The sequence below is a fragment of the Glycine soja genome, chromosome 6, assembly GCF_004193775.1.
Source record: "Glycine soja cultivar W05 chromosome 6, ASM419377v2, whole genome shotgun sequence".
Taxonomy (NCBI): domain Eukaryota; kingdom Viridiplantae; phylum Streptophyta; class Magnoliopsida; order Fabales; family Fabaceae; genus Glycine; species Glycine soja.
The window spans coordinates 5,222,318-5,233,303 of record NC_041007.1 but is presented as its reverse complement, the minus strand read 5'-3'; the positions used below and the strand labels follow the sequence as shown (position 1 = coordinate 5,233,303).

Below are 10,986 nucleotides of genomic sequence, written 5' to 3'. Positions count from 1 at the left end.
TTTTAATCCACATAAATTTGTTTTAATGATAAAAAAACTCTAAAAAATTTCAATATATATGTTATTTTCACATAGTTATGATTTAATTATAATATTGTTATGTGTCAAATAAATATTCTTATTGTTAAGAAATAACTTCTTGAGAAGATACAAATTTTATTTTTAAGAATTTTTTATTATCATATATTTTCTATATAAAAAAAAAAAAACCGTATGAAATATTTTCTTCAATTAAGAAATTTTCATGTGTGATGCTATTAGTCTTGGTATTTGTAGATGTTTTTCCAATTTATAATAGGTTTTACGCTTCATTTTAATTTTTTAGTATATAAATAAATAAAAATCCTAGTCAATAGCAAACATTGGTCGCGTGGCCTAATGGATAAGGCGCTCGCCTCCGGAGCGGGAGATTGTGGGTTCGAGTCCCACCGTGATCGTTAATATGTGATGATGTTTTCATTTTGATTAATCGCAAAAATTTAATTCGACAAGTTTCCAAATGTTCACTGATGAAACTAAAATAGGGAATTTAAATGAACAAATTTTTTATTGTTTTTTAATTTACTAACATCGAAATTTCAACTGAATACATCATCAAAAGAATTTTGAATAGTACTTGTTTTTCACCAAACTTTTGAACTTAGACAGGGCCGTTAAGGAACAAAGTCGCAGTCAACTAAAACAACATTATTCAACACTTGACCAATAATCAAGTAGTAATCAGATGAAAGTATCAGTGTGTTAAGTATTTTATATTAGTTTTTCTTGTTTCCTCTATTAAATTCCTATTTGAACAAAAAAAAAGTTTCACAGTTTGTCGAGAAACATTTTAGAATCAAAGAGAGAAGAAAATTTCAGAAAAATAAGAAAAAAAATTATATTGATTGATTGAAAAATGAGGAAAACAATTTAATCAAACAATGTGTCAACACCTATCAATTAACTTCAACTAACAATTATTAATCATTTAGCTCACTTCCAACTTCAAAAGCAATTCAACTACTCTAACACGTAATAGTGTAATGCCATAGTCGATCAGCTGTAGATTTATATACCAGTGAGCAAGACTCTAATTTCTTAGGTCAGTGAACGGCTGTAACTTCAACCATACTATGAAGTGGGTCCTGAAAAATAAATGAATGGGTATCCAAATCTCCTCAATCAAGACAATGGAAGCTGAAAGTATCATAATATGGTCATGATATCGTGGAGGATTATATACTACTGGAGTTATTTCAGATTTCAGAAATGGTGATACATTATAGTTCAGCTTGCTAATAATGTTACCGATACCACTCCCGCCATAATTTTTAATAATAACCTTTAATTTATTGGTTCCTTAGCTAGTGTTAAATATGAAACTAATATAGGGAGACATGATTAATAAATAATTTTGTTTTTTAAATATATGATTAAGGGTTTGATTCTTCAGTGCATGTGTTTGAAAAAAATTTATTAAAAAAGATCCATTTTTTAAATAAATCTTGCTGCCTCAAGAAATTAGTTCTTGACTTGAGGTTAAGGATGTTTTGGCTCACTAGAATATGAAGTAAATGAATTTGATCTTTATGACATTTAATGTGATTCACACCTTGTTTGAGAACTTGGCAAAAACTTATTCACTTGTTTCTCCCATTCATTCACATCCTAACAACAGATCCTATATTATTTATCACAAGAAGAGACCCGTATTCTCATCGGTTATATTGCATTTATCCTGTTAAGAAGGCTACAATAGTAGTTTTGAACATATAGGGAAAACTGTTTTTCAAGATCCGTTAGCGCCAATGTCAAGTTTGTACATTTATAATTAAATGAACTTGGGAATTCTGATACATTATTAATTATCTTGAATAAATTTTCATTGAGTTCTACTTTTCATGAAAATGCGAGAGTGAAGAAGTCAAGCAGAGTCTTAGAGTAGATGAATGTATTCAATGAGGCTAGCGAGCATAAGGAACCATAGAGGCATAGACTAATGGATGAGAACTGAAAAGGTGGATAAAAAGTCAGATATCTACAGATCAACGGTAGTTATATGCTCTGGATGACAAGTCAGAGAAGAATTTATTGCAACTAAATTTGAGGTGATTTTAAGGCTATCATTACTCAGTTTCGTGGACATAAAGAGAAACCAATAGCAGACAGAAACAAGAACTGCAACAAAGTAAAATTTCATAGTAGTACTTCTTTTTAGGGGAAGTTAAGGTTTAGACATGAAATTCGATATAGAGCAAGAACTTTTACCCAAGAGCATGAGCTTTCAGGAAAGTTGGTATTTCACATGATATTAGAGTATTATTAACTAATTGACCAGGAATTTGACCCTTGCTTCTGAAAAATTAGTTTAGGGTGGGATTTGTCCTTGACACAAAGGATTTAATTTAGTTAACAAATATACACAGTCAACTCCTTTGAATTGTGAGTGAAAGCATGACTGGTTAGTTCTTTGGTAAGCTTTGAACTTGGTCAGAGAGGAGTCGGGACCAATGAAATTCTGACAAGGTTGGTATAAATTATTAATCCAGAGATTCTAATATTACAAAGTCAAAGTAAGACTTTGATTAGTTCATGCTTTCTTCATGTACAGCCACATCCTTATAAGTCCCCACCAACTGCTTAATTATAGCTATAAAATTGCCTTGCAGATTACTTAACAAGTACAAGTTTTAATATTAAACCATTGCTCTCAATTTCACGATCATGGGTAAATTTTGCTGATTATTTGGCAGATGTTGAAATTTGAAAGTTCGATCAGGTTACTTGTGATTGAAACAATACAAAATTATTAAAAAGAATCAAAGCTGAAGCAAGTCACTTGTAATTCGACTTTTCATACTTTGCTTTTGCTCTCTACAACCTATTCAAGCAAATACTCTTTTTCCCGAACCGACACCATAAACAACATTAGAGCACAAATTAAAATCTGTGTCAAATAGTTTCACTTCCATTCCTCAGTATCACCAAACGCCGCACAGTACCAATGAAGGATCTGCAAATCAAGAAAATGTTTTTCTTTAGATACCTTAGCATTTTATAATAATTATATTCCTAAACTTTCTCTTCTTTTTTTCTCCAAGTATTTAATTGTCCTTAAGTTTCTGTGTCATAAAGTAGTCAATGAAAGTATGTAATCTATTTATATATAAAATATGCACATACTGCCATGGAACATGTCCTACTTGCAGCCAATCCCCTTGTTCGTTTTGAAAGTTGAGTGTGTAACTTTCTCCAACTTCCTCAAATTTTTGGTCTGCGCAAACATAAAATGTATAGACCGACTCAAAAATCAAATCCACTGCATACATCTCACAACAAACTCAAAAGAAAAAGAAAATTTAGAACCATTCACTTACATTTAGCAAACATGCTGATCAAGCTGCTTGTAAGTGTCTGATAAGAATTGAAAAGCCTCAAATTGATTTTCCTTCCTATGGCTACCCCTTCCATGTTAACCTTTACATATAAAGAGTTTGGTCTTCTACTTTGATTCTCATTAGCTTGAATCCTATCGTTCCTAATTTGGCCTCTCGCAGGATACTGCTGCCGATGGAGCTCTTTCCTCCTCCATGATTTAACTGGTGGCCACCCCACCAAATGGTTTTCTTCATCACCGTTCCTGTATGAACACCATAAAAGTAAGTTATAAGATAACCTTCTTTTAATAGCTTCTCATTACAGAATTTTTAGTTGTCCTTTACTAAGAACAAAACTTATGTGTAGAATTCTACTTCCTATACTGGTATTGAATCAGTCAATCAGAATTAAAGTTTTACTTCGGTCATCTAAATTAATATTTTATAGAAACCTTTATTATGTAGATTAACGAGATAAAACTCTAATTACGATAAAAGAATAACACAAAAAATGCACATATATATGATCAAAATGTTAATTACTACTTTACTAGCTAGTTTTAGAAGGGTAAGCAAACATATATGGAGGACATAGAAGTGGAGACACAACACAACTTACTTGTTTGGTGTGTGAATGTTTCTTTGCACCTTTTCATTACGGTCTTCTTCTTCATTTGGCTGTCCACTCCATACTAGTAAAGGAAAAGGTTTCAAAAATTGTCCAAAGGACTCTTCGAAGCTGCGCTTATTGTGTTTGACACGCTTTTCGCTATCTGAACCGCAACTGGGTCTCCATAACTCTAAACTCACTATCTGTTTCGACTTGTTAAGCTTGAATTCCTCAACGGAATTGTGAGTGGGGAGAGCAAGACCCGACTCAAGTTCCATGTATGTAGTGTAATTAAGAACCAAGAAGCTAACTAACTAGGATATGTTGCAGTAGGCAAAGTAGAACATGTATATTGGGCAATTTTCAAAGTTAGATATAGCTCACTAGCTAGCTTTCTCAAAGTTATTGGGATTATTTGACCTTTGGGACTTGTAATATATATATATATATATATATATATATATATATATATATATATATATATATATATGCGCGCGTGCATGTGTGAGTGAGAGGCATAGGAATGAAAAGGACTATTGTCTTGTGGAACAAGAATAGTTAGAGACAGCATGGAAGTTGGGTCGGCTAAAAGATAAGCAGCATTATAAGCCAGTTGAGGAATGAGAGCACCAACGTGCCGTAGCCACTTTACCCGCTTTCTTTTAGTTGTCTCAATTTTCCTGCCATGTGTCCCCACCTATACATTTATTCTCTCTCTTGATTTTTTTTACTAATTTAGTAAGTGAGTTGGATCTCAAAAGTTCATCACATTGAACAGGTCTTAAGACTTAATTATCCATCAACAAGATTTTTACATTAACAGTGAGAGTTGAACTACTTAAGTTCTTTTAAGATACAAGTGAGTTTTTTACCAACTAAATCATCTTTTATTAACTCTCTATATTTTTTCATTACATGGTTTTATTTATTATATACATACTTAGTATAATGTATTAATGTTTTGGGGGACTGTCATATTCATTAACACCATAATTTGGTGAAGATGATCATTCTGAAAAGACTACGGATTAGGTTCATCAACTGCGGGAAGAATCTAATCTTGAAAACAATGTGTTGATCCATTTAAAGATAAATAAGACACGGACAGATAAGCAGATGCAGATGGAGATATAATAATATATGTAATGTTTATTTATCAAGCGGAACAACTAGTATTTGTTTATGATACGATACGATTGGCCATCTACTTTTCTTTTTTTTTTCCCCTTTTTCCTTTTTTAATGGAATCTCTTTATAGCCAAACATCGTGTGTCAAATTTTGTGTCGCCACCAGAGTTGCTTCTGAATCTGATCAATCATGTTGAGCTTGTGTCAAATATTGAGCTGCTAATCATAAATACCCCGCTTGACCATATAGCAAGCAAAAGACTAGTATTAGTTTAACCTAGTTGATTATGAAAGAGCTAGCTAGCTTCCAAAAAAGAAACTAGGAGTTCATGCACCTGTTGATATTGTTTGCTAATATGTCCAATGTGTCGGCCGATGCCCGTCAAACGTATCATGATTTTAGAACTCACACAACTTCCATGTTTCCACTGATGCACTTAGCTAGGAAATATTCGCTTCACCTTAGTTGATTATTTGATTATAGTAACACTTTCAATTAATTAATCCCCCTAGCTACCTTGTAACATGTTCCTCTTAGAAATTAAACAATAAATTAATAATGTGTGTTTTCTATTCCACACTATTGATTCTAGTCCATGTATAGTGAAAGGTTGTTGTGCTCGACATAGAGTATGGTTAGGTATATGCTCCAAAATGGTAGTGTTGGGTTATCAATAGAGCAAAATGGAGTGCTGGTCCAGAGGTGTAGACCTTGTGAAGGCCACGTGATGATGCAGGGGAAATGGGAAATTATGCTATTCACTGAACCCCGCACGACCACTGGAACCAGGGTCTATCTAGTTCTCGTGCGGTGAAGGTTGCAAACTCAACTAGTAGGACCCCAAAAATATGATAGGTCCAATTCATTGCTTGCCCTTTTCCTGGCATTGATTACTGCACCCACACCCTACAACTCACCACATCCAACACTTGGTTTTAGCATCAGTCTTGACAAGTGCCATGCTTGTCTATATATTCTCAAATTTACTACTTTGGAGGATAACATAATTAATTCATAAAGACACTTTAACTCATACACATCTTGTGAGCTCCAATCTTCAAATCTGTGTATAAAAGTATATTTACCGTGACAATTCAACCTCTTAAATGGATCACACTACATGCATTAGCATGTGTTTGATTGAGTGGTGAGGTGACCATCGCACCTCATTTATTTTTTCACGGTACTAGCAATTTTTTGTTGCTTTTAATTTTTTTTAGTTATTCATCGTGATTTTTTAAGTTAATTTTTATTTTGATAAAGAGAAATTAAATACAATATTAGAAATTTAAAATACTCACATATTCTAATTAAAATCGATCGTAATTGATATCTAAACATGCATTTAAGCTTTGAGTTTATCTTCAAGCATATGCTGAAGTGTGGATTCACCCAAAAAAGTTAAACTTGAGTAATTTTTGAGTCCTTAATATAAATTTTTATAATCAGTAGAGTTTATGTCAAGAAAAGAAAAAGTGATATGATTCACTCTCGGCTACTTATCCTCTTCTTAATGGCTAAATTAAAGTTTGATAGATAATTTTTACTTAATCTGAGTAAAAATGTAAATTGATGGATACGATGTCACTCTCGAATCTTGATGGTGGAAAGATATGCAAAGCAAAGCGTGGCAAGGTTCTGTTCTCTAGTTTAATGGATGGCCCACTTCAAGGAAGCGATATGCATCAACGCACTATGGTTTGAGTTCTCAGAGAAAGCTTGGCTAACTTAACCTTGGATTCGAGGATAAGAAAACTTTGGTCTTATATGTTAAAACTTAAAAGTGCTGTTTTTTTCAGCCAATAATATATACATACATATATATATATATATATAAAGGGTGGGTACTAGAAGTACCAAATACAAGTGCTTGAAATCTAATTTGCTCGCAGCAACATCACGTTGTTATCATTCTTACAAATGTGATGTTTAATAATATTTTTTTATTTAACATTTGATAAAAATGTTATTGAAAACTTTTAATAATATTTTAAAAATTTCTTAAATAAATATTATTAATATGTTTTTATAATATTTATCAAATATTGTGAATAATTCATGTTGTTAAAATTTTTTTGTGATATTTTTAGACTTTAGTAACATGAATTATATATAATTGATAAAATATTAACAAAAATATTAAAAATATTTATTTATAATTTAACAATATTTTTTGAATGTGAAGAAAGATTTTTAATAACATTTTTATTAAATGTTAAAATTAAAAAATATTACTAAATATCAAATTTGTTGTAGTGTATTATCTATTTATGATGAGAGGGTCATAAATAGTTTATAACCATATCCATACCTACATACACATCATTAGTTATATACCTCAAAACTTAGGCTTATTAACCATGTTAGTTTAAGACTTTAAGTACAATAAACTCATAACTGTTTGAAGAGTAATAATGTACTATCATCTTTAACTCAAGTTTAAAATGTATTATTGAAATCATGTGTATGACTTTAATTATGCAATTTATCAATGTCTTCCATTGTCTTTAATCTATGAAGCATGATTAATTACAAAATACAAACATTTGAAATTACTAAATAGGGATCCGTTGCGGGCACCAAAAAGATGTATCATGCATGTATGCACAAGTCTTTTGGAAAATTTTCACCATCTCAGTTGACAAGCAAAATATATTAAATTCCTATTTTATAGTCCTTAACCCATCGTAATTAGTTTTGAGGTTTGATGACAAATTACGTAAAAAAGTTCAAAATATTTCTTCATTAAAAATTGTTAAAATTAATATTTTGAATTAATAGTGTTTGATAACATTAACATTATTTGTTAAACTAATTAATACATAAAAAATTATATAAAAGATATATTTATATAACTTTTTTTTATAAATTATTTTATAGACGAAAAGATCTGTTTTTAGGTATTATGTTTTGTTTTTCAATTAATATTAATAAGTTTTTTTAATTTTTTTATTGTTAGATCAAATGTTTATTAAAATTTAATAATGAATAAATATATAGTGTAATAATATAAATTGCCATATTCGATATAATTACATATTTAACAAATTGATATTGTGAAAGTTCAGTGAGCCGAAGCATAAATTGAAATCCCCACTGATTGTCAAGTTGCCAAGAGCATTGACTATGTTTATGTAAAATCAAATTCTTTATATGTAGACCGTAATTATTATGTGCAAATCATGATTACCTGGTTTAATTTCTCATAAACAATAGTCAAGACATTCCTGATCTTTCTTTTACGCGTTGTCCAACTAAACTGCTACAAAATGTGGCAATGTTAGAGCTCTCTCTTATCATTAATGCAGGTGGAAATTGAAGGGAGACACCGGAAGTTCTTCAAAATAAAAGGTAGTAAGAACACTTAAGTTTTAAAGGCGGTTTCTTATTCAGAACAAAAAAATAGCAGAGTGTGGAAGAAATTACTTATATAAATATTATATTTTATATAAAAAGGTAAGAACTGCAGCCTTGCGTAAAATTTATAAATTAGAAAAAAATGCACATAAAAAGATCAATATATAAGGATATTTTGATTTCTGGGATACACCGAGCCGCACGCCAACATATTTTCTGTTTGAAAAAAAAAAGGTGGTGACGGATCAAATCGGTTCGGTTTATCCTACACCAAAAAATTGATTCATGGAAAATGGTAGGTATACCATCTATTTTGTTTGGAGTGAAAGCAAGTGGAAGGAAGAAGAAGTAAAATATGCATGGTAAGTAACATGATAGAAAAGAAAGAGAAATGAGAAAAAAAATAAAGTTAGGAAAAAGATGAAAAAAATAGCTGTATAAATATAATAGTTATTAATTCATTACATTACATGCTGTTGGCTATATCTTATTATTTTTTTTATTAGAGTTTAATAGGTATGTATAGTTGATTTTTTTAGAGTTTATTTTATTTTATATTGTCGGTGTAAAAAAAAACATCGTTAATATATAAACCATTTATTCTAAATTTTATTGCCTCAATTAGCATAAATATTTTCTTATATAAGTTTTTATATAAGTATCATATAAAAAAACAAATATAATCGTTTGTGATCTTATAACAATAGTATTCTAGACTTATTAGCCTTTATTGTTCTACTTATAGGCAGATATCGAAAGATGATTTAGTAAAGATATTCTTTATAAGTAGGAACCTTGGATAGTGTTCATAATTTCACTCACCTTAAAGAACAAGTGATCCTATGATTGACTTACATGAAGATCCACTTCGATCATCCAGTTGACCTCAAAAGTTTAATTATACATTTCGCGTTAAGTAACGACCTTGTCACTTCACTCATGTCATACGTGTATTGTAACCGTTCGATGAAATTTTATACTATAATTGACACTATATACAGCCAACTCAACCTTTAGTAGAAATAACAATGGGCATGATCGGACATAATTATGAATTATCCGTTATGCGTCCATTAGAGAAAACTCCTGTTGATTATCCATCCAGTATCCATTTGAAAAATATTTTATGGACTTTTTTTTTATACATACGACTCTCCATGGATATTTAAGGATACTTCAATTTAAAAAAAAATATTTTAAAAAAAGTGATTTACAACATCAAATAAAACTAATGAATTAAAAACCAAAAATAAAAAAATGTTAATACAATGGAATTAAACATGAAATAAGTATCTTTTTAACATAAATAAACATAAATTCAAAATACAAATAAAATTACATTATCTCAAATAATAAGTTTAACAAATAAATTAAAATACATTAATATATATAAAAGTGAACATAAACTTAAAGACGAAACAATATCAAAGTTAGATTTAAAAAATAGGATTTTTTCTTTGATAAAATGACATTTTTATAATTTTACGAGTAACAGGTATTCATAAGTAGGATAATATGATACTCTCCTATTTATTAATGAACGGATAAAAAAAATATTCATGCCTATAAATAATGGATATCCATTTAAAGTATCAATCAATTATCCAGACAGATTTTATCTGTAGATGTTTGCATGGATAGGGTGTTTTTTGCCATCTCTATCCCTTAGTTATGGAAATGATCTCTAACAACTCGTTTCTTATAGAAAACTTACTTAAGTTTTGTTTGAAGTTTATGCAAGTGACCACTACCGGGTTTCTCCTCTTCTCGTGTTCTAATTCGGGTATCCGAACAAAAAAAAACTCCACTTCTGGTGCTTAATATATTTATTGAATTCTTAAAATCTTTTCTTTTTGTAAAAAAAAGTTTAATGGGTGAACCCAATAGAAATTAAGTTGAGTGTATCTTTTAGAATTAATGAGTGACTATTATCCAAGTCTCAATAAACTTAACTTATATTGTGCTTGACGATGATTTTTTATATATTATTCATGCATATACATTTTTTATTCTGTAAAAAGGTTTAATGGATACACATAGTATAAAGTATTGTCAACTAATAAAAACCAGGATGATTATTTTCAAAGTTTATATCCTACATACTAGTTCGTGGGTTATTATTATCAAAGTAAACAATTAAATTTCTATGAATTAATTATAGAAAAGATATTATAATTGTAAACTCTTTTTATTTATACTTATGATGTAATATTTTTTAGATTTAATTATTCATTTGATTTAATGATCTTTTTTTATTCTTACAGTTTAAAGCATCATATTTTAATTTTTATAACCATTTTTTTTAATCTTATAAGACACATCATATTTTTTTTCAAACCACGTTAATTGACACCTAACAAGAAGAACTAAAAAGAATAAAAACATTTTGCAGTTATAGAAACAAATAAAAAGTAATTAAATCTATTTTTCATTATTTTTTAAACATGATTGTTTCTCTGCTTTTTATTTTCTTCCTTAAATCATTTATTCCATCTCACAATTCTCTCATCTCTTATTAATTTCCTTAATGTAAA

General features: G+C 29.6%; 1 protein-coding gene and 1 non-coding gene across 2 annotated transcripts; one reads left to right on the top strand and one right to left on the bottom strand.

Annotated features, from left to right (window-relative positions):
* Nucleotides 1-364: 364 nt before the first annotated feature.
* On the top strand, nucleotides 365-437 carry TRNAR-CCG. The gene has a single exon. It is a non-coding gene; the product is annotated as a tRNA-Arg (tRNA).
* A 2,263-nt stretch (nucleotides 438-2,700) lies between these two features.
* LOC114414973 (auxin-responsive protein IAA28-like) lies at nucleotides 2,701-4,385 on the bottom strand. The gene is made up of 4 exons (XM_028379446.1): nucleotides 3,976-4,385; nucleotides 3,357-3,619; nucleotides 3,163-3,253; nucleotides 2,701-2,992 (listed from the first exon to the last, which is right to left on the bottom strand). Exons 1-4 carry the CDS (start codon nucleotides 4,242-4,244, stop codon nucleotides 2,932-2,934), a joined length of 684 nt encoding a protein of 227 aa, XP_028235247.1. The 5' UTR covers nucleotides 4,245-4,385; the 3' UTR covers nucleotides 2,701-2,931.
* Between the last annotated feature and the right edge of the window lie 6,601 nt (nucleotides 4,386-10,986).